General features: G+C 49.1%; 2 protein-coding genes across 4 annotated transcripts in view; one reads left to right on the forward strand and one right to left on the reverse strand.

Annotated features, from left to right (window-relative positions):
- Nucleotides 1–19: 19 nt before the first annotated feature.
- On the forward strand, nt 20–5006 carry LOC120948376 (RRP12-like protein). The gene is made up of 8 exons (XM_040364635.2): nt 20–548; nt 625–2874; nt 2947–3106; nt 3166–3438; nt 3546–3826; nt 3901–4055; nt 4124–4667; nt 4753–5006. Exons 1-8 carry the CDS (start codon nt 142–144, stop codon nt 4862–4864), a joined length of 4182 nt encoding a protein of 1393 aa, XP_040220569.2. The 5' UTR covers nt 20–141; the 3' UTR covers nt 4865–5006.
- Nucleotides 4947–24800, reverse strand: part of LOC120948385 (transport and Golgi organization protein 2) — a 45977-nt gene continuing 26123 nt past the window's right edge. Inside the window, exons 1-3 of one of the 3 annotated variants that reach the window (XM_040364645.2) lie at nt 6874–7352; nt 5386–6595; nt 4947–5313 (exon numbers count right to left, since the gene is read on the reverse strand). In XM_040364645.2, coding sequence (XP_040220579.2) covers nt 5091–5313; nt 5386–6044 — 882 coding nt within the window. In that variant the 5' untranslated portion in view covers nt 6045–6595; nt 6874–7352 and the 3' untranslated portion in view covers nt 4947–5090. The other 2 variants (XM_040364646.2, XM_049606397.1) reach the window with 2 other exon arrangements.

The following is a 24800-nucleotide window of genomic DNA, read 5'->3' on the forward strand; positions in this document are numbered from 1 at the left end:
TGTCAGCGAACCTCTCTCTGACAGCATGTTTGTTTTCATTCGGTTCGTCGAAACTCGTGCACGTGCGTTGCTCCGTTCAGTGCGTTTTTTACGGCAATAAAAACAATTTCTGCTATCGTTCGTACACTGTAATTAACGAAAATGAGTAAATTTCGTTCAAAACTAAAGCGAAAGACCGGATCGAAGCGATGGCAGAAGGGAGGCGCTTCCTCCTCCAATCCGCAGGAAAGCAAACATCGCGCCAAGGCAAAGGGCCGGTTCTTTCAGTCCAACCTGAGCCTTGCTCCGGCGGCCGGCGAACAGTCGGACCGGAAAAGCAAGCTAACGCTCGAGGCGGTACTGAAGCATGAGGCGATCCAGTCGTACGGTAGTGGTGGCGCGGGCAAAACCAAGACGCCGACGGTGAACGATATTGCGGCCAGTATGAAATCGTTCAGCATGAAAGATGGCGACGATGAGATGATGTCCGATTCGCAGCCGGGAACGTTCAAGACCTTCCAAACGTTTGCCTCCAACTGGAGTGCCTGCTCGAACATGAGCTTCAAGAAGTAAGCAGTAAAGACGATGTTGTTGTTGTTTTTTTTTAGAAAATATATGCTATAATGAGAACCTTTTCTTTCTCAGGTTGTTAACCAATTTCCGTGCTGATTCGCAGCTACAGAAAGATATGCTCGCGATACTGGCCGCTCTCACCGAGGTCATCAAGGAGCAGTCGGGGAGCCAAAGCAGCACGGAGTACTTTCTCGCACTGATGGAAACGATCGAGGCGGCAAAGGAGGAAAACGACATCAATGCGGCCGTCTCGCTGCTGGCGATGGGCATCAAGTCCGTGCCGGAGGGTGTGCTGCGGCGCAAGTTTTCCGACACAGCCCAAACGCTGCTGGCGCTGCTGGAACGCTACACCGAAACGGAAAACCACACGATGACGCGCAACCTGATCGGCTGTATTTCGGTGCTGCTGCGGGCGCAAGCGTACGATCAGTGGAAGATGTCATCGACGCTCAAGTTTTTCGACGCAATACTTGCGTTCACCACGCACACTAAGCCGAAACTGCGCAAAGCAGCCCAGCACGCCGTGGTAGCCGTGATACATGGCAGCTGCTTTATGCTACCACCGAAGCAGCAGGACACCGCCGACCAGGAGGAGCAGCCGAAAAAGGTAGCACCGGCGGTAAAGCACCATCCTGCGGGGGGGCGTGTGGCACGGTTCTGCATCGCCCAGTTTAAGCCGGAAAACCTCGGCAGCAACCAAACGGTCATACTGCACATGCTGGGACTGCTGCACAATGCGCTGCCCGTGTTCAACAAGGACGACATTAAGCTGGTGTCGGAAAATTTGCTCTCCATCATGACCGCCACCAACGTGCTGATACGAACGAACTGCTTCCAAACCTTCCATTCGCTGTTCACGTCCAAGACGGAAAACCTTACGCCGGTGCTGGCCGGCAAACTGCTCTCCGCCCTGTACGATTACCGTCCGGAGCGGTCCGATTCGCGACAGATCATCGCCTGGTTGACGGTGCTGAAGGAGGGCCACCTGTTCCTGGCCAAGTACGATCTGGTGCTGTGCAGCACGGCGCTGCCAAAGTTCGTGCAAGTGTGCACGCAAGACTTCTGGTCCTCGGAAAAGCTGGACGTGGTGTCGGCCGCGTCCAATGCGCTCAAGGACATACTGTACGAGTGTGTGCAACCGTGCTGTGCCGACGAGGTCGAGGTGGAAAAACATCGCGCCTCGCTGGAGAAGTCACTGAAGTACATCATCGACGTCCTCTGCACGGCACCGTTCGGGCATGCCTCGAAGCAAGTGCTCATCATTTTGGCCATAGCGTTCGATACTACCGGGCGCTACTTCGGAGAGACGCTTGCACCCGCGCTGACGACACTCGGCGCGCGGTATGATCCACAGTCCTCCAACCGCATCCAGATCGAGCATGCCGTCCTGCAAGCCGTCGGTTCGATGGACACGCAGCTGGTGCTGAAGTGCATACCGCTTGCCGGTTCGGACGGGAAGATCGATCTGGACCGCACGTGGATGCTGCCGCTGCTGCGTGAAGGCCTGCAGCACTCCAGCTTCGAGCTGTTCAACAGCGTCATACTGAAGCTGGCCTACCAGTGCTACATGCTGTGGCAAAAGTTCAAGGAAACGGACAACAAACATCAATCCCACATCTTCGAGCTGCTGTGCTGCCAGCTGTGGGGCCTGTTTCCCGGCTTCTGTCGCAAACCGAAGGACGTGTCCAACTTCCGCCTCATTGCGAAAACGCTCGGCATGGTGCTGAACGAAAACCCCGACCTGCGGGCACCAATACTGGACGGTTTGAAGGAGCTGATAACGCACCTGGAAACACCGTCCGAGCGGGAGGAGATTGGCCGGTTTGCGAAAAACTTCCTGCCACGGTTGTTCAACATCTACACCACGAAACCGAACGGCAGCTACGAGAACGAGGTCCGCCAGGCCGCGTTCGAAACGATACAGGCATACATCTCGATCACGCCCAATCCCGTACTGGACGAGATGTTTAACGTGGCACTGCAGCAGCTGCAGGAGAAAGCGCCGGGCACGTTCATCTACGACACGCTGTTCGATATCGTAGAGCAGCTCGCCCTGTACCAGACGAAGGAGAAGCTGGAGGAGATTTATAAAAAGTACATCTCGGTGATCCTGAAGCAGGACCGGAAGCAGGACACGGTCGCAAAGAGGGATGCAAATCTGCGCCGGCAGATGAAGAAAGCGTTTAAACTGTTGCGCGAAATTTTGTCCTCGGAAAATGAGGGCTGCGTTGCGTTTGTGTCCGACAAGCTGGGCAATATCGAGAAGCTGCTGCTCGGCACGATGCACCAGACGTACGACGGCATTCAGGCACCGCGTTTGGCGTAAGTAGTAACGGTTAAGGAATTTCTGCTTTCCATTGAATCATTACTCAAACTCATAATTTGCTTTATCAGATGTTTGAAGATAATGCTAGACAAGCAGCCGACGGTACTGCTGAATGGAAAATTGGTGACACGAACACTATCGGAAGTGGTTGCCACGTATCATTTGGAGGCAGTCAAGAAGGAACAGATTGCGGTAGAATTGCTGGAACAGATTGGCGAAATGTTTGATGTAAGTAGAGACAGTACTGTGTGGTAGATATTTGCTTATCTTCATATCGACCGTTGCAGAACCAGGAGCAGATTAATGAGTTCATCGATCTCCTCATTGCCGGGTTCGTGGGTGACAGCCAACTGATCACCAACACGATCTGTGTGCTGCGTGCGGTGCTGGAAAAGTTTACCGGTTCGCTGTCGATCGATTCGCTCAAGTTCATGCTGGACCAGGTGCTCACCTTCCTCATCGGCAAAACACGCATGGAGGTTGACGCTGCGTTGCACTTTTTGCACTCGTACACCAAAATTCTTCCCGTTCCGCTCGTGACCAACTATCTGTCTCTGATCGTAAGTATTGCTTTGTCGTCGTCGTCAGCCCTCAGGCAATGTGTAAATTCTAAACTGCTTTTCTCAATTCCCAATTCTTTCGTCTACCCTTTTTTTTGCTACGAAAGGTCAAATCGCTCTCGATGATGGTGCCCGATACCAAGCGCCACTGTCGGTTGATATTGGGTTACATCTGGAAGAAGCTGTGCAAGCGGTTTGGTGCGCAGGAAGTCATACAGCTCGTACCGGGCAATGATGAGGAGACGCACAAGCGGTTGAAGAAAATAAGGAAAGATTTGTCGCGTGCAAAGCGCAACAAACAGGGCCGCGACGGCAAGGATGGCGAAGAGAAGGACGAGGAGGATGATGAGGATGACTTTACGAGCGAACTGCAGAAGAAGAGCTTAACGTAAGTAGCGGAAGGGGTATGAACCGGGACCCCGGGACAAGATATTGCAATAATGGCCCTTATTCCCTCAACAGCATCGATGATATCCTCGCGGATTCAGACTCAGATTCGGGCGTAGAAGATGAAAGAAAGAATCGCTCAAAGAAGAAGGGATTGGATACGTACATCAAGGAATCGGAAGATAACATCGTGGATTTAGCAGATCTGGATGCGATTGGAAAAATTACAAGTATGTATAAGTGTGTGTGTGCATAAACGAAAGTATCTGATCGTAACCTTTTTTTTAAATGGTTGCAGCCAACGAACCAATGGAAGAGAAAGATCACTCCCGTCCGGGTACCAGCAAGCAGCACAAGGATGCCAACCGTGGCTTTAAGACGGCTTCCGACGGTCGGCTCATCATCGAAGACATTGAAGATTATTCGGATTCGGACGAAGATCCGGACGAAGCGCTTGGGTACGCGGACAAGACCAAAAAGCGTATCTACGACGAGGACGACAGTGACGACAGCCAGGCCGAACAGGAGGAGTACCGACCGAACGAGGACGAAGAGGAGGAAGGTCCTTCGTCCCGGAAGCGCAAAGCAATCGATGCACTTAGCGCTCGTTCCGGTATGTCCGGCGCGTCTAGCCGGTACGTGGCCGGCGGTAAGGGTATTCATCGTCCAACGGCTGCCTCGGTAAAGTCGGGCTACAGTAGCAAGTCGAACCGCACTGCTAAATCGAACGTATCGACCGGTGCCGAATATCGGACGAAGAAAGCGTCCGGAGATATGCTGCGCAAGGGCAAACACGAACCGTACGCATATGTTCCACTAAGCCGCAATTCTCTCAATCGAAGGTAAGTAGTTTTTTGTTGTTGTTTAATTCAAACATTCAACATTTTCATTAACTATCGCAAACTGCTGCCCCTTTTTTACAAACAGGAAACGGTCGAAAAATGCAGGACAGTTTAAGAGCATTGTGAAAGGTGCTCGAAAGGGTGCAGCTGCCGGGTCGAAGAAACGCCTGCTCAAGGCTGGCACGAAGCGAAAATAACTCAAAGCAGCGATGCAGCTGCGAGGCGCACGCAGTGTTCGGAGGAGATTTGTGATGCGACAAAAGCAAATGTAAACATTCATAACATTGTGACTTCCCTCTTTCGTCAGAAGTTGTTTATAAATTGAATATAGAAGGCTAACCTGTTTGTCTATATCAAAGTCAGATGATATTATCCTACCTAGATGGGTATATGCATGCATGGATGGTATGGTTCGATCCTACGTTACACTAATTCCCGCTCAATGCGCGTCGTTATCCATTCGCCCGTGTGTGGATCGGTGCCGCTCAAAGTTTGCTCGATAAATTCCATGTGATTGTTATGATCGATCAGGATCACGGTGTGCGTTCGGCTGCCATAGCTACCGTTGGGCATGCGCACATTAACACTCGAAAGAAATTCCGCATGCTGTCCAGCGCGCCGTGTCAATTCTGGGTCCGGAAAGTGTCTGGAAGAAGTGATTGGAAGTAAGATTAATCGAAAGTTATAACAACAATTGTACGCCCGTCAGCCCACTTACCGGACATCGCTCTTTAACAGTCCCATCAGCTCATGCACCAACGCATCCTTGTCCGCAAACGGCACGTTGCATCTCGCGACGATCTCGTCGAACTGTTCCCTTCCGCGGCAAACCTTCTGCAGCGGTTTCTCCAGCGTGCTGTTGCCAAATCCAAGCGCCTGCCCGGTCTTGCACGTGTCAATACTGTGCGGTGCATTGCTCGTGTGCAACACGGTACCGCCGGACTGGTTCCGACCCTCCGAACGATCTTCCGAACGATCCGAGCCGTTCGCGTCCAGCTGGATCGACACGAAATTGAACGCTCCAAAGTTGTCCTGCACCAGCAGCTGCTCGCTGTACGCGCGGCTGGTCAGCTCGCCCTTCAGAAAGTTAGCCACGATCGGTCCCCGGCCATTGGTAACGTTGGCTTTATTTTCGCCGGTAACGTTTAGCAGCGCACCGAGCTTTATCTGCCCCGCGGGATGGTTACCGATCGCAAGCCAGGTACCACCCTCGCGACCCGGCTCCATATCACGGCCTCCTATGATGCGGGCGTTTTCCTCCCACGGTGCGGCCAGCTTGGCCGGTCGGGCATAGAACTCGTCCCGATTCGATGCCAGCACCAGCCGGTACCGCCCTGCGACGGAACCGTCGTCCACGTACACGAACAGTATACACATCACGCACGATTAAAACGTATTTTACCACTCTTTCTTCGAATCACTCGCTACATACAACTGCACACTCGAAACACCGTCTGTAACTGTGCCGTACTGGCTGTTCACTTTCGATTCGGCACTCTTGCTGGCACACTGGCGATCCTCTACCCTGCCTACTTTGTTTGCAATTAAAAGCGAAACCTGCTCTCCCCGCTCGAATGTTTTTGTGTGTTTGCGTTTGGTTGCTTTACTTTTGTTTTTGTTCTGCCTTGTTGTCGAACCTTCGTATGTTCGTATGGCCACTGCTGCTTTGTGACTGCTGCTGGATGCACACTGATGCACACGCACCAACAAACGGTCGCTCTGGTCGCTTCGGCGCAATGATAATCCAATCAGCACTGATAGCGTTCGACGACTGATGACCTTCCTTGCGTGGCCTTCTTCCGCCGACGATATCGTCTCGATACCGTGATCGTGTTTTCTCTTTACGCGGCGGTGGTGTGTCAAAGGTCGCCTCCGGTGGTCCGGATCCGTCCACCGCTTGCCGACTCGGTTACACCTTATTAAGGTTGCTGTGGAAGAAAAAGATGGAGGGGGAGAGAAACAAAAAACGACGAGATAAGTAACCGGAATGACGTGTCGTATCACACTGCTTTGTGGAGTTATTTTGTTTGATTGGTGAGGGAGTGTGTGAACGATATAGTTGGTGTGTACGTGTTTGGCAGTGAATGCATCAATGACGTACTTTTGGGATGGGCCAATTGGCCTGCCTCCTACGGGGTAGCCGCTACTACGCTCGATAGCGACATCGATTGGATGAGGTGAGAAAAAAAGTACTGATAAGCGTTACCTTCCTAAGTAATCGAGAACAGCGACCAAAAACCCCCCCCGTTCGAATAGGATGATAATGGGCAGATGATTTTCGGCCTGCGCTCCTCTGCGCTGGTCCGCCTTGGCTGCTGCTAGCTGCTGTATCGACTGTCGCTGTGCACACTGGCTGGTAAGTGCGCTCGTAGTTTGTGGAGCAAAATTTCGCTGCTACCCTCCGAGGGGCTGCTGGCTGTGTGTGTGTGTGTGTGCGGTAAAGCGCGATAGTAAGGTAAATTTACAACCGCCGGATCCGCTCACGCGCGCTGTTCACCTGCGAAGACCGATACCGACGCTAAGCGGTAGTAGCCTACTTCTGTGAGCTTGGTAAACACGTTCGAAAGCTAGAGTCGCGGCCGCCGCCGGGTACAGTGTTGAACGAAAGTTGTGCGACGGTTGGTGCGCGAGCAGCTCAACAATAATATTTTCGCTACAATCTTTCGTTTCATGTGCAAGCGTGGTGGACGTTCGGAAGTACTTCAATGTTTTCAACTATGATATTACTATTTTTTAAAATATATTTACTATTTCTAATTATACACTACTTTCCGGCACAGTTTTCAATGTGAACAGCATTATTCAAAACTTTCAAGATGTTTTTCAACAGCTGTCGTCAGCTGGCCTGTTGGAAACACTTCGTGCGATTGTTGAATAATGCCGTTTACATTAGAAACTGACCCGAAAAACAGTGTAAGCTCTATTATAATTGTACGATATTTTCATTTTAATATAAACTCGAGTCACGTTCTGCCCCTACGTTTATACTGATTTTTCAATTGACTCTTAAATGGTCCTGTTTAATAAAAAGGCGAAGGTATGGATCAGCTGGTAAATTTGGTAAGATTGAACGAAAATGTGTGATACATTAAACCATTGAAATTAATGTATGCTTGCATGGCTGCCAAAATACTCCTTGAATAGACACGTGCCCGTGCCCGTTTCTGCAAGGTTGAAATTAGTTCGAATCCCATTCGAAAGCGGCTTTTGGAACGCTAAAACTATCCGATATGTGATCAACTATTTCTCTTTATTTGACACAACTTGTTGTCGGGCAAGGCCTGTCTGACTATGATATCGATTAGTCACAATTAGCAGAATAATTAGTACTACGAATGAGAGACATTGGTCCATACGGAGCTTGAACCCATGACGGGCATGCAGTTAAGCCGTGCGAGTTGACGAGTGTACCACGGTTCCGCACCGGAAACGGTTACGTGTCGGCAGAATATAAATTACTATCAGAAATTCCTGAATTATTTTTAAGAGTATTCATAAGATTTTTTTAAAAGACGAATAATTGTTGTGGCAATAAGTAAGAAAGTCACAGATTTTTTGAATGGTCGGTGCCGTTAAATGGCAATTTGGGAAGCTCTATGTTGGCATTATATCGTAAAAATTCAAGTTTCTTGAACTCTAACGATTTTGGCACCCAAATGTGCAGCCGAATCTCTTAACCCCCATTGCAACGATGAGGATAACATTCAACCACGAAAAAAATGTATCTCAATACCACTACCGCTCCAATCCTAGCGGTGACCATGAATCACACTGGGCACAATCGGGCTAGATTGCCTATGATTGCAATTCCTGCCTCGGCCACCCGAAACCCTCCCCCAAGGGGCGGGTTTTGGTTGGCGCACGGGTTGAACGAACGATAAATGGCCGCATTGCCGGAACTACCGAGACCGCCAGATCGTTCGTTCACCCCGTGCTTCGTTTAGCCTGCCGCCTGTGCGGCGATGCGCTTGCGGGTGGATACAGCGGGAGCTGTATCGGGTTTCTCCTCCTCCCATCGGACACCCGCCTTCGGCACAGATCCACCTTGGCCAGGTTTCATGACCCTTTGAGCCGGCGCGATTAAGCGGTGACACGAAACGATAGATAGGCTGACCGGTCGTACCGTGTCCCATCCCAACCCCGTTAACGATGCAGTCCAGTTGCCTTTCCTTCACGGACGTGCGGCACATCTTATCACGGCCTGTTTTTAGCGCTGTGCCGAAATTAATAGCCGAAAGGTTATTGACAGATAGGCGGCAATGGCGGTTATCTACCATGCGAACTGGCACGAGGAACCTACGCCAAAATTCAATGAATGCAGCGTGAGCAACGTGATTAGGCTAACAAAAAACATGATCCACTTTAAGATCAATGGCCGATATGGGGCTGCCCGAGTTTCCTACAACTCGGCGTCAATGTCGTCGTCTGATTGAGAACGATTGTGAAACCAACGCCTGAGCCTGTGGTCAGCGGATTAAGCCGTTTAAGCCAGCTGTACAGTAGACAGCAATCGACAGAATACCAATCCACCCCGGCGGAGCAGACCTTTAGATCTTACCTTGCTCTACGCAACCTTGGATTAGGATAGCGTTGTCCACCAATCGATCATGCTTGGTGGTGTCTTGCAGACCACCGCACTAATCCTAACAGCATCCGGTCCGACGAAACCAGCAATGGAATGCATGGCTTTATTTAATGAAACGCGCGGCCCCGCCGAGCACAACCGCGCCAACCGCTGTAAACAAACAGGCCGCCTCGCGCCATAGCCCACTTGATACGCCACCACCACGTGCTTCATCGTGGCCACTCGAGTCTCGCGCACTTCTCCAGCTGCATTGGCGATCATCACCACCACCTGCTGGGGAGCGGTGAGGATCGAAGATGACAGATCGGTTTCTCCTTCTCCCCACCCACCCAGCCACCGATCTGGCACCGACCTTGAACAAGTTTAATGGCACAGAAAGCGCTGACCGCCGTGTCGCGCTACCACCGGCCGCTCCCGCTTAGTCCGACGCTACCTCAAACTGCCGGTACAGAAATCGTTCCAACCGATTGGGCGCACCGGGCACACCATTCTGCCACAAGTGTTTGTGTGTGTGTGTGTGTGTATGTTGACTGCAGCTCCAACAGCAGAAGCAGCACATCTTGAACCGTGTCGTTGGTATGGCGTGTAAATGTCACCAACCAAACGCCTCGCCGCTGGACCGCTGCCGGTTGAGGGGAAACATTAGAAATGCAAATCGGTATCGGATAAAGGTGGCACCTTCGCACCCCGAAAGCGATGAGATTACGCGACTGGCGGCACGCTGACACCGCCGCCGCCGCCATGGCTTTGATTGTTGGCTGGCGTGAGAAACCGCACCAGCGTGATCCGCGTACCCGCGTGTATGTTGGATGCACCAGGAAGACGACGCTGGGAGAGCATCGAGTGTGTCTGTGTTCGCTGAAGAGTAGGCGTTGGATGTTGGTGTGTTTTTTGGTTGTTGTTGTTTTTCTCGACGTTGTCGTTGTTATTGCTGTATCGATTTTGCATAATTGAATGATGCCAACGGGGGGAGGCTGCCGATGTGTACAGGTGTGGTGTGTGTGTGTGCGTGTGTATGTTTGTGTGTGATTGGGCATGCAAATGGGGTGTTTGAGTGTTGCCAAGCATACGCATCGCTTGCCTTGTTTTCGTTTTAGTGGGTCAGTTCTCCAATATTCTTTTTACGACCGTTTTATTCTTTCAAATGTTGGTGTGTGAATCGTTGATTTCTTGTATAATTCTGGCAAATGAAGTAGATTTTTTTTATTTCGTAACAAGCGCTGGATTTTAAATGTGTTGCAGTAGTCAACAGAGTTGGAAACGATCGCCAACCGGGGATTTAAATTGTTAACGATAGCTTCAGTCCATTCATCCGTGTGAGTTCATCCGCCGAACTCACTGGTAGTAGAATTTGTGTTCAGTGATTCAAAAGCATTCCTTCGGTTCTCGTTTAAGCAATGTTCTACCCTTAACAAAAAACAATGCTTGGGATATGGAAATACGTCAAGAATGCGATAAGTATTGAGACACGAGACTATAAAAGGGAATGAAATTTACTTTCCACAATCACTATGGAATACCGCTGTAAACAAATTGCAAAAAGCTCCCATCGCGTTTGTATCAGCCACCGAGCTTCAGCTCAAAGGAGAATTAAGGTTTTGTCGTCAGCTAAAACAGTATGTTCGAGCGAGACACTGTTTATTTAAGTTAAACATTGTAATGCGTAAAACAATCTTACAACATTCCACTCCTTTGAGGACTGCATCTGTGCAGCTTAACTGCATCTATTGCTTGGGCAGGTTTGTAAAATTATGATTAAAAAAAAAAGATTCACTTGTATAAATGGAGTTGACACCATAAACAGCATTTTGCAAGTAACAACAACAATTGCGTGTTGCTTTAACCATTTTCATACAACTGTATTCTCTTTGCGAGCTGAATCTACCCACCAATCGGAAAAGTCGATGGAGCCGCATGGTAGGTCACATGTGCCGCGGGAGCAATGAACCACTAACAATAAAATCATACCGCCCTCAGCGACATGAAGTGCTCTCAGCCAAACCAAATCTAAACCAGATGATTCAGATCTTCTTCTTTTTTGTGTGTGTATGTGTTACAAATGCTTGCGATCGTTTCGCTCCTTCTAAACAAAGGCCCATCCCAGCACCACACACAACCTCGGGACAGCATCTCAAACGACGGCGTGGCGATCGCTTTGTCGCGCTCTGTTCGCCGGGCCGAGGCCCAGTTTGGTGCACTCGATTGCGCCATCATCTAAACACAGTGCCGACGACGATGGCGGTCACTCTTAATCAGTCACCGGGCTGTGGGGCTGGGCAATTTTGGGGCCCTGGGTTGAAACAACGGTGCTTGCCGATCGGAGTCGATGTCGGGATTTGTGGTTGATTATTTATTATGTTTTCTCAAACATCTTCTCATCCAGCGATGGGTGGGAGGAGGGGGTGGTTTAGTGGGTCACTGCACTTCAGCCTTCCAGCGGTTGGTGGTCGGGGTGAATGACCGACCGCGAATGGCAACGGGCAGCAGCATATCGGGGCCGCTTCCATCTAGTGTCCATCTAGGGAGGGGGGGGGGGGGGGGGGAGGGAGGGACGGTAAGATCGTGCTCTTTTGCATAAGGCAATTTTCTAGCGCTCTCTTCTGGTCAATCTATAGCGCTTCGGCACGGCTTTTGTCCAATCAACCCTTTTGCGCTGCTCGGGGGTCATACACGTTTTTCGGTTGATTTCGGTCCCCGGTCTGCCGAAACGGGTTTCCTTGCTTCCCATCTTGTTTGGGCGCATTTTCTGTCAACTGGCGTCCTTTTTACACCAGCACCAACAAGAGGAGAATTACAACAAAAAAACACTCACACACACACACACACACACACAAACATTACAAAGGTTTATTTTCCCCTTTTTGATCTGTTATTTTGGGTTGGTTTTGCAGTATGACATCTGCCCAAAATTTGGCAACCACCTGGGCAGTGCTTGGTATGGGGTCAACGATCTTGCAATGCACACTCGAACTGAAAGGGTTTTGTGAAGCATTTTCAACCCATTGAGAGAGTGTGTGTGTGTGCAATGCGGAAAAAATGGCGCAAAAAATCAAAGAGCCGCCCTCTCTCTCTCTCCTTCGCTCACTGCCACACTCACCGCATCTCTCTCGTGCTGCACGGTACTGCAAACGGTGTGTTGAATTAAACATGGAATCCTTGCCAAGAAGCTGGCCCTTCGCTCGTAGAGTTCAACATCCAGGTCCAAGGTCAGCCGGATTTTTGGCAAGGGTTCAGCGTGTATCACCGCCATCATCATCATCATCATCGTTACGATTCACGTGCATGTACCGGTGTAGTGCAAAAAAAAAGAGAAGAAGAAGAACGGCAACCATATTGCAAGGGAAGGAACGCTACCGAAGGTAACACAAGCAGGCGCTGCCAAACAGCGGTCCCCGTTAGCAACGCAACATTCAAATTCACAACAATCATCCTCGCAACGATCCTCGACCGCGTGCGTTGGATCCCTTTTTTTCGCGATTATTTCGGGGCTGGCGGCAAACAGTACCTATCGGCGCTAGGGGTTGGCTTATTAAGCTTATTTTTATTTCTTTTTTTATATTGTTATTATTCCAACGCGCATGCCCCTGCGCGAAGAGGATCCGGCCTTCGATTACACAACATCGCTAACACACACACACGGGCACACACGAAAGCTGGTCAAACCAGATCTCCTATGCAAAAGCTGGGCGCTCTAGCCGGGACGGGTAATAAATTCTGGATGCATAAATGGTAAAATTACCCGGTTCGCTCCCCTGCCTGCCTGTCTCGGCCTCGGGATTGCTGCCATTGCATAATATCGTGCGGGCCCTGGCTGCCGGTGTAACGATTTCTATCGTCCGGCTCCTCTCCTTCTCTCTCTCTGTGTCTCTCTCGTCGCACACCTCTTCCATAGTCACCGCTTCCTTTGACAGGCTATTGTGTTTTGCGTCACAGCCGCGGTGATTTGCTGCTGGGAACGGTTTTAGTGACTTGTCACGGGTGTTAATTGCGCGGCACACGAACGAACGAGCACGGTCCCGGCTCGCGGTATATGTATTATGAACGTTCGCAGCCGCGTGTTGGTATTAGTCACCGGCCTTAGCGTGCAACTAGGCCAGGAATAACTGTTTCGTTGCATTGCGATTAACTTTTTTTATATATAGTGTTGCCCATTACAGAAATACCTTTACTGAATGAGTGCTACTAAAATCGGGTTGGAATTTTTATTATATATGATAAAAGTGTATCTAAAAATACACGCTTTATTTTTTAAAATAACAGTCGACGACACTTACTTCCAGCATACACAGCACCGGCACAGCCCCAACTGGACGCTCCCGTGTATTGCATTACACAGCTGCGCCAAGGCGCATTTTGCCGCGCGCGCGTATATGCACTTAGTGACAAAACGTGTTGCGCCGGAAAATGACGCCAGCTGCATCCGTTGCGGGGCGGTCGCTCGTGTCCCATTTACTCGACTCGGCACCATTGCCCGCTACTTCCTCCCCCCCCCCACCATCCCACTCGCGCGTAGAGGCATTCTAATGCCAAAGTAATGGCAATGACCTAGCGACTTGCGCGCACTACAGCTGACTTGCTGCAACTAGCGGGTTCCGGCTAGTCCGATTACTCTGCCCTCGATGAAACCGGTGACACCCTTCCGCAACCACATACACACACACACAAACGGGCACAAAAGGGCAATGGACTGGGATGAGTCAAAGAAAAAAGGGAGAAAAAACAGATAAAAAACGCTCTCAACCACACACTCAGCAGTTGTGGCTCCTTCCCCAGAGAACCACCACCCACCTCGCCTCCTCCCCGCACGCTAGTATGTGTGTCAAGTGCAGTAACCGGTAAAGTACACCCAACCAACCCCCCACCCCCCACCCGCCCAACTATTGACGAATACGGTGTACGGGCAATCAGGGCTACGCAATCGTTGCACTTGAAACTGCGTTTCTTTGGTGTTTTTTTCTTCTTGTTCTTCTTTTTTCAATTCTTCCTCGCTCGGTCTTTCTTTGTAGAAGTGCAGTGTTGTTTACTTCTTCTTCTTCCTTTCTTTGCTTCTCTATGCTGATAAAGCGAATAAGCGTGTTGGTGTGCCGGGGGGACTGAGGCGGCGTGCACACATGTTTGTACACGTGCGTGTCCCGTTGCTTAATTGGTCACACTAAATCCACACCGATGGAGAGAAGGGATGGTGGGGCAGAGAAGGAACAAGAAGGAACATATCGGTAAGATTGAAGAATTTCAAGGTTAGTAGGTGTGCTTTTTTTAACAATGTTGTTTTATTAATATGACAGTTACTCTTTTCTTTTACTTTGTTTGTTGCATGCTTGTTGTACTGTACACACAACAACCTTCCTTATGATTTGTACGAGTCAATGGATTTTATTTTTTTAATGAATATATAATGTAACTGGAGATATTCTGTGCGTATTTTTTTTTTCAAACCATCCAAAGGGATTGTTTTTCTTCTATTTGACGTAAACGTCCTAAGTGCCGGGATTTACACTAGCTTTCGAGACTTTTATTCAGTACATACCTCTCAGTCATATGTACTCAGATCAATAGTAAGTCCTTGCTACAGGAGGACGATCCATTATCGGACTTGAACCCACGACGAACGATGTTGTTAAGTCGTGCCAGTTGATGATTGCACCACGGGACCGCCCGTAACCAAGGGATTAAAAGTATTATATAAACCAGCGGTCCGTAAAGTCTGGGCCTGCGGGCCAATAGCGCCCGTCGCCACATTCAATCCTTCCCGCGAAAGGATTCGACTGATTTTGAACGATGGGAAGAAACTATTCGTATACAAATTACTCAAGATTTTTTAGAATGAATTTTGTTCCGTTGTATCTTTCAACTTTAATTATCGTAATGTGCAATGACGGACCAATCAGTATGGTTCAACTAGAGTTCAATATTCCAATATTTTTTTCTTAGTAATAGTGAACAAGATCCATGCATTTTTCTCGCGATAATATTTTTTTCTTCCATTAGTTCTTCTAAGTTTCACACAAATCAGTTGGTTTCATTTTTATCTATTTCCGGACTATTTTCGGTCGCATTTGAAAACAAAAACTAATATTAAAAATCCACTCTTGTTTTTACGAGTGTTTTTAGTGAGTTTTTAAGTGCTTTTTACGAGTACAATGATAGTCAAAGTGCATTTTTATAAGGAATCAGTTATCAATTTGCCTGAAATGGCATTACTTGTTTGATAGTTTGATAGAAATGGCGAAAAGCATTTTGATAGTTACTAAATGTACGTTTGTCTCGATAATTTTTCAGCAGATCCTTAACTTACGAATCTTTACATTGCGATTTAATAATAGGAGCTACTAATTTTGAACATTGATTGGCTGATATAATTACAACAAATAACTCCATCACCAATCGCAGTGTCCGATAGCATCAATGAATTATTTTGTTTCTACAATTTTAAAATGTAATAATTTAAGCGCAAATCCTACTCCTGACCCGCGGTTCTGGATCATTTAGTAAATTTGGCCCTTTACCTCAAAAGTTTGCCGACTGCCAATATAAACTACACACGAATTTTGTAACATTCGTCGTAAAAAATGCATAAACATAATTGATTAAATTTATGCTTTAGTAACATAAATGCTACTTTTTTTAAACGATTCTCTAAAACTGCATCAATAGGAATTTCCTGATTTATTTCTACGCGGAAGCGTTCCAATTTTTGAATGAATATTCGTACTGTACCTACTGTCTAAGCAACAATAAAGGCGGCAGCTCGACCCGGCGCATCTAATTGCGCATCGGCAGCAGGTGGAATAAAGTGTGCATTTTTACGATCGCTTCCGATCGAGCGCGCAATTCGTCGCTGCATATTGATGGTAGCATTACCAGCGATTACCACTTGGCATAGGGTTGTGACAAATAAAAGCGCCACACCACTTGGGTACCGTGCCTGGTAACGCATCATCGCCGTGCGCGGCATTGATAATGCTCGGTTGCGTAAGTGTCGATTTGGTGATTCCCAATCGTGGACCAAGTTGCACCAAGCAAACAGGACAGGCTTGCTCTTCTTCCCGAAAGCTCCTTTCTCATTGCGCTGCCGGGCCCAGAGAGAGAGAGAGATCATAAAAGCAAGAAATCTAAACCAAACGATCCTAGCAAACCGGCAACACTTTGTAGTGGATAAATGAATCACATTCCGACCATGTGGGGTCAACGTACTGTGACGAAAGTGCAAATCAGGAAGTGTTGTTGGCACGGCGTGGGAAGCGCCGGCTACTGCCGTTTGGAGACGCAGGCAGGCCGTTTGGGCCAGTAACGGTTGGTGGTTGGTGGACACTGCGGGTCAGCGTGTGCATCAAAGAGCCGGGCGGAGGAGTGGCATCATCATTTCATCATTCTAGTTCTAAACACCAACCGCCAATTGCCCATTCCCCTTCCAGCGGTTACATTCTACTTTGCCCTGTTTGTGAATGTAGAATGTAGCCTCCTTCGCTCCTTTCCCCGCCCAAGGGGTGATAGTAAACACAAACACAAACACAAACACACACACCGAGACGCTGGGCAAGGCGCACCTGGGACGCGCGGGCTTGTTAGTGTGCCGCTTGCCGTGCCGTGGTGGTTCGGCCCCATCACGGAACTTGTGACCGCACTGCACTGCACCGCGTGAATGCACTCCCGCCCGACACGTGACACGCTAACCTTGAGAGCCGAGCGAACGAGCGGCAAAAACCGTTCCGCTGTCGTGGATGTCATACGTAATGGTCTAATGTGCTCGGCGGCCTAAGTACGGTCGGCGTACGTCGGCGTACGTACACCATTCCCGGACGCGTACGCGCGAGGCTTAGATGGCGTGGCTTAGATTCTCCTTCACCCCCTTCCCCCTTCAGCGCGCTACAAAGAAATGCAGCAAGATGGGAGAGAGTGAGAGAGAGAGCGGGAGAATGCAACGAGATAGTGAAGAAAAGTCCAGTTTAGACAGCCGCCAGCGTTTGCATTTCCTTGTTAGATAGGGTTGAGGCCCCCTCATTCTGCATTCGCCACTAATTGGCGCAACATCGGCGATCGCGGCCGGGCAGCTGCAGCTGCTGCAGTACGAAGAAGCAAGGGAGTGGAGTAGGAAGGGGAATCGGAGGTGATAGTTCCTTTTTCTTTTTTCGTTTTGTCTCTGTTTTGCCAAGCTCCCGGCGGCGGCGGCGGCGATTGTGATTGTGGTTTTTGTCAGTGTTCTTGAAAAGTGCATCGGCCTTTTGCTTAGACCGGCTGATCCGGCGAGGAAGCTGTGTGTACGTACAGAGTGTCGAATGGCGACAAACACAAACACACACACGCACACAATATTGTGTGCTGCACCGTACTGTGGGGTTGCTTGGATGTTTTGGAGCTTTGGCGTGACCGACCTGTACGGCATTGAACCCCGCGTGTGCCAGAGTAGGGAAGGGAATGCGCGCTCATTTGTTTACTACCCTGTTTTGCGATGATTGATTGGGCAGAAGGAACTGAGCAGCATTTAAGCAACTTGTTGCGTGTGGGTTGAGGATTGGGGGTAAGCGCGGTGAAGCTCAGATTATTTATCTTTTGGTACACAAGCACTCGTTTACGGTTGATTTGCAAAAGCTCCTCATTGTGGTTTGAAATGGATTACGCCAGCGGTCGGCAAACTTTTTGAGGTAAAGAGCCAAATTTCCTTAAAGGTCGAGAGCCGCGGGCAAGGAGAATGCATTTTATTTTTATTTTATTTTTTCACGTACATTTTTACATTAGACAAGTTTAGAAATAACAGAATTGATTAATTTATCAATAATGTAATACAGTGTTCAAATTCTTGTTATTAAATAACTATTTTTAAAACTGTAAAGATTCCACAGTTAAGGATCGGGAATAAAGCTACCGATCCCATGCTTCAATTTTTTTTTGGGGATATGCTGGGGACTTAACAACATGCCCGTCATGGGTACAAGCCCCGAATAGACCGTGCCCCCATACGTAGGACTGACTACCCTGCTATGGTAACAATAAGTCAAAGAAAGCCAAGCTCACTTCACCAGTGAGTACAGGGAGGCCTTGACTGACAACGGTTGTTGTGCCAAGGAAGATAGAAGAAGATTCTGGGGATCGATGAACTGATCACTTTTGTTTGAAAAAAAAAGCTTCTTCACAATAATTTACTCTTGAAAAGCAACAGTGTGTAATGGTCGTACTCGTAAAACCTAAAATCATTTTATTATTTATCTTCGGTATTTTTTTATATTCGTATTTTAAAATCGAGATAAACAATGTCATGTAGAAGCAATTTTAGTGTTACATGCGTGAAATGTAACATCGAGTTTGACTACAGGCGGTCCCCGAGATACACGGTACCTCTTATACGCGGATTCGGAGATACGCGGTTTTCAAAATTTGACAGTTCTTGGAGCAAATTGTACTGATTTGACACATCCATTGTGAAATACCAAATAATTTCCGTGTTGATCGAATGTAAAATACCATTTAAAAAGGTTTAAAACTGTTCAATTCATTAGAAACATATCAAATAATTAATTTGGTGGCTAAAACCACCCCCTACTTGCAAAATTGCACGAAAATAAGTGATATTTTGGCTGGAAATCACGAGATTCGACTTACGCGGAAATTCGAGATACGCGGTATTTTGCGGCCGTTTTCGGTCCCCAATAACCGTGTATCTCGGGGACCGCCTGTATATCACTTTATTAGTCCGTTAATTACTGTTTACGATAACCAAATTTGGAAGAGTTCGACGGTATGAAATGTTATGCTGAAAGATGTTGATTATACGAATGAAAGAGTAATTTTTATACGAATAGGTGTACAAATTAGTATACAAAGATCAAAATTTCAAAATCAGGCTAATCGTTTTGCGAAACAGTTTTTATGTTTCCGAATTTGGTCCGCGGGCTGAACTTTGCCGACCTCTGGAATAAATAGTTAGAGTGATGCAGAATCCAGACCAGCCGTAACCGAAACTGTTGCTTGTTTGAAAGGACTTACGACAAACTGTCAATTGGAAGACATACAATCATTTCAAGGATGTTATAAGAGCCCAGGACCATACAGAGCAATTTGACAAACCGCCTCTTGATGTGCGGGTTCTTGATCCAGCAAGAGTCGCTATGTCAAATCCCATACATCTTCAAAACGGTTCCCATACAAAACAAACGGTTGATTCAGATGAAAAAAAAATCATGTCTTAATTATTATTTAATTTAATTTACCAATGAAAAGGAAATGCATTTTCAACAATTGCGTTTTTTTTACATGGGAAAAGTGGTTCTCCAATGGCTAGCTGCTCCAATGGACTATTCCACCACCTGGTCTCTTATAACATCCTTGCAATCATATATATTTCTTCCGAATGTATCTTGAAATTACTATTCCAAGACAAATAATGAGGTTTGATTGCATGCTGCATTAGCAATTAGCCATTAGAAGCTTCCACTTTTCATGATTCACGCTATGATAAGAATTGAAAATTTTATAAAAGATCCTGACGATTGAAATATAAAATAATAAAATATTCCGTCGTTGATTGGCACCCAATTAATGCTCTCGTCGTGACTTACTTAACATTGATTAGCTGTTTCTTGGAAAACTTTCATCAAACAGTGGATGGAAATCGAATAAAAATGAAGCATAAAAAATAATCAAAATACCAAAACGTACGTCAACAAAGACGAGATCGTGCCCCTTTTTTCGGCAAACGAACCCTTTCTGCGAATGATCATAAAAAAACAACAACAACAACAACAACAGACCAATCGCATAGAATATGTTTCGTATCTTCCCGCTCATCCAATCGTTCGTCGATCAAACATTCTTGCCCGGTTGCCTTTCACCTTCATCATCTAGGGGTGAAGCTCCTCCCTTCTACCCCTTAAAACAAAAGCGAGAGTGTTGCACCATCCAAAACAAACCGTTTATCGAGCGGGCTGGAGCCGAGCCATGGCCAATTTCGTACCCTGCCGCACTAACAACCCCGAACGGTTTCGATCCGGCAGTTCCGGGAAAGAAGAGTCGCTCTAAAACCATAATAACATGCGACCAGCAGCAGCAGCAGCAGCATCTTCTCCTGCATCCACCGCACATCTTCACAGCGCTAACGGATGTTGATGGCATTCGCGCTGTTTCGCAGTTTCGCAGAATTCTTTCGGAGGCCTCGAGAAATTAATGATCGCGATCTTCGGAGGCCTCGAAACGGCTGCCCTTTCTTCGGACGTTCTCGCCTGCGAAAACTTTCGCTTTCGCCATTCTTCGCTGCATACGGGGGGAGTGGGGTGGTGACGGACGAGCCAAATTGGAATTGTTTTGCGAAAAACAAAAAAAAAAGGGAACTGACGGGCCCAAAAAACGACGCTGATGCTAACGGACACGAAAGCAAAAGTTTATACTGCCCCGAAACCCATCAAGCGAGCGAGCGTGATCGTTCCCAATGGAGGAGGGGGGGTGGGGGGGACAAGGGGCCGATGGCCAATGGCAGCCAATGGTAATAAAATTCTAAACCTTGAAACTGACACTCCGGGCCACCCTAGGGCGAAGTAGATAGGGATGCTCTACACACAAAACCATGCCTTCCCCAAATCCTTGGGAATCCCGTTGAGAAGCGGAGCAGGAGCGGGCCGCAGGAATGTACGATCGCATCGAGAAGCACAGGAAAGAAGAAGGAGGAGGAGGAGAGGAGGAGGATTGGACAAGTTTCAAATGCAACACCACAGCATCCCAGCAAACCAGATCCACCAGGAGGAACAACGGAGGGTGAATTAGGTGTGAAGAGCGTGAGGTAACGGATATGCAATCTCTCCGCCCAAAAAAAAAGCTAAAAAAGCCATCCCTCCACCGTTTTGGTTGGCCGCGAAACGCGAGACGCACGAACACACACACACATACAGAAAAAAAACCAGCCCTCCCCGCATAACCAGCGCGTTTGCGATGCGATCGCTGCGAGCCGGGAGTTCAACGAACTTCGGACACTTTCGTTGGCGAATGACCTTCTAGGCGACGCAGGCATTGCTCGGGCTGCATGGCACGGATGCCAGCAGTCACTGTTGCTGCAGCATAAACATTCAACAATGAAATTTTGAACAACAAGCGAGCAGAAGGGAAAGAAACCAACAACGAAAAATACATGTACGACCAAAACTACAGCCTCCACTAACAAAAACTGTGCGCAGGGCCAACTGTGTGTCAAGCGTGTCAGCAGAGTTTTGTGCTGATGCGCAGCGTGCGAAGAGAGCAGGGCAGAAAGAGAGATCGAACAAACAGCAACAGCAAACCCTTGATTATGCGAAGCGAAATCTACGAAATTGGAGCGAGAATTTTTTGGGAACCGTGTGAAGGACAGGCGGTTAAAAGGGAGATAAAGAGAGAGAGAGAGAGCGCGCAAAAGAACGCGGGTCAGCCGCTGGTTATGCTGGAACCGGGGGCAACGGGTTTTAGCAAAAAAGAAAAGAAAAACCTACTTCTAATAGCCTAATCGAATCGCTAGGAAGCAAAGCCTCCTCTGTCTGCCCGGTACAACATCTGCATCTGAGCGATTCTGTGGCGTGGTGCGCAAATCTTACGCGCTTATGCATTGAATGCGCAGCCCAAAAGCGGCTCCTGGCAGGCGAAAGACAGATGATCGTGGCGGCACACGGACACCGAGCGGAAATTCCAACTTTGTGTCTTGTGGCCCACGTTGCCCGCGCCGCTTTCTTGCCGTGCCCGGGCAACTCGGCGATGGGAAATTTCGAATTCGCTACAGCAACCGTCTCCGGCAAAAATGCCGGCCAAGAACGGTGTGAGAACGGTGTGTGAGACTCTCCCCGTTCGCTACTCAAGGCCACCGTAAAATTGGCTTTTTTTGTGCTCTCCCTCCCCCCACTTCTTAGAGCAGCACAATGAACGCACTACTTAGGGCTGCCCTGTAATGTAGAACAGCGAACGGAACCGCCAGAAATGTGTGCTTTTGTCTTTCGTTTCGCCTTGCGGATGCAATCTGCTTTCTCTGGCGAAGCTTTTATTAGCGTGTGTGTGTGTGTGTGTGTGGTTGTCGTATGGCTTAACGTGGGGGAGCATGAGTGGGAGCATGAGGATAGTGAAGCGAGCGAAAGACCTCAAGCCAAGCGCTCGCGCTAGCAACGAACCTGCGTGCCTGCGCGCTAAATAGAAGGGAACCGGGAGTGTAAAGGCGCGAGGAACACGCATAGTGTGTGAAAGGGGGCGGGTAGGTTTTTGGTACACATTTTTAGCCGAGCGGTTGTTGATCCCTTGGGCCTACGGGCTTTGCGGCTACGGGACATCCCCCAGCCCATGAACCGGCTCGGGCTGTCGGCGGGCACGACAAAATGGGTTGACCTTTTAAGGCAAACTAAAAAGAAAAAAAACGCACACGCACGCACACACACACAGGCAGACAGACACAGAATCGGCCTCGGGCATGCTCCAAAGGCCCCCTGTCCTTTCCCACCCCGTCCCCGGTCGAGGGCGCTTACGTGAAGAGGCTGGTTGGACCGGCTGATGACCGGCTGACTGGTTGGCTGGCTGGTTGGCGGACTGGCTGACTGGACTGGCGGACTGGCTGGCTCGACCGGCAACATGCCCGGCAACAAACCCCCAAACACGCATCAATATTCATAGCATCTTATTATCCGCTGCCAGTGGAGCCACTGTGGGGGATTTTTTCTTTTTTGTTTGTTGCCTCGCTCTAGAGGTGTTCGAGAAAGCCTCTCTCTTCCCTCTTTCATCCAAAAGGGAAGGGAGGGGGGGGGGGATGGGAGCAATAGAGGTAGACGGTTTTTGTCGACCCAGCTAACGAAACGCCGAAGAAAATTCAGATCAAAAGAAGAAGAGCCGGACGCACACGAACGCAATGCGCGCGAGGTGCGTGAGTGTTACGAAAGCGCGTGCGCAAGAGAGACAAGAACCGTCGGGCGTAAGGGCCGCCCCCCGTACGTGTGCCCAACCCGTGGGGGTTTGTGGTGGGACCAGGTGGGGGGGGAAAACCGGCCATCTCCACACACACACACACACACACAAACGTAGAAACAACCGCGCGGGCCGGTCTCCGGAGGCTGTGTGGTGCCACCCGACAGGCAAATGTGTGCCACCGCGGTTGATGGCCGGCTGGGACGGTCCCTCGCGTCCGGCACTCGGTCAGTCGGGGAATGGTGTTGGGCTTCTTTTCCGTTTCTCTTTGCTGGTCGTTGTATGCTTCTTTGCGTACTTTTTTTTTGTAATACCTTCTTCGCCGAAGAAAGGTAGCGGTGTTACTGGGAGATCACTGTGTGATGGGCAAGAAGGGTGGATAGAACGAGCGAGAGAGAGAGAGATACAGATGGAGCGAAAGAGGAATTTATGGAGCCTCAGTGTGACGGGTCAAACGCACCCATCCAGCATCGTCACAACAAGGGGAGGAGAGAGGCAGGACGGAAGGATGAAGGGGGGGGGGGGGGGGCAAGCAAAAGAAACGCTAGGCGTCGTGAGTCTGTCCGCGCGGATTATTACGTAGCTGACGAGACGAGCGCGTTTGAGTCGATTTTCGGGTGGACCCGGCTTCCCGTGCCATCCTCCCCGCCCCACGGGGGGGCACAAATGGCCACAAAAAAGGGGATTGCAAAAAAAAAACACACACACACACAGGTAGAAGAAGAAAAAGAACGACTGCTGCTGGTACGAGTCATCGACATCCGAATATCAATCACTGAGCTGCGCCGCGCTCTTTGCCATTCCACGCCTCAAGCGACTTCGGCTTCATCTTCTTGGGCCTGTTCCACTTCTTGCTCGTCCGTTTTGCCACCCCGATCCGATCAGGAGGCTCCCAACGTTACGGTCACTTTGTGCGTCTGGCCCGTTTCCGCCGTTTCGTGCCGAGCGCAAAAGCGCAGCGCAGCAGCAGCACCACGAAGCGCAGCGCAAGGGTGTGCAATTCGGTTGCGCGAATGGATCTCGGGGGAGGGCGAGCGCGCGTGCTGGTGCGCGTTAGAGCGAGGCATCGCAGCAGCAGCAGCAGCACCACAAATTCCTGCATTTGCTCAAGGTCACAAGCCCACAAGCTCCAGCGTGGCGAGCGGGTAAGGTGGCGGAAGAGCGCGAGCAAAAGGTGTTTTTTTTCCCCCATTCCTTTCTGTTTGCTCCTTTTTTGCTTTGATTCCAATGCTTTGATGGCGCACTTCCTAGGAATGGGCGCGAAGCTCTCGGCGGTTCAGTTCTTGGCCGCGATGCACTGTTTTTCGGTAAAAGTGTACGCGAAAGGGGGTGGTGTGGAGGGGGTGTGGGGGAGGGGGAGGATGGGTGGTGGTGGTTCACTGCGGGATGCACATGCTTCGTCATTTTAACCTACCGCTTGGCTGTTCTTCTGTTTTCCCCTTGTTTCCGCTTTATCTTCCTTATATGCGTTGCGGCGTGTTTGCGTTGTTGTGGCGGTTGTGGTGCTGTTGCATTTGGGCGAGAATTATTAGAGGGCGAGCGGTTGGTTTTGCAACAACAACGCAAAAAGTCAATATTGAAATGCATGTTTATTGGCCCGTCTCGGTGTTGCCTATCGCCTATTGCATAGTTTTAAAAGCATCAATAAAACTGCG

The sequence above is a fragment of the Anopheles coluzzii genome, chromosome 2 (assembly GCF_943734685.1).
Source record: "Anopheles coluzzii chromosome 2, AcolN3, whole genome shotgun sequence".
In the NCBI taxonomy this organism is placed as follows: Eukaryota; Metazoa; Arthropoda; class Insecta; order Diptera; family Culicidae; genus Anopheles; species Anopheles coluzzii.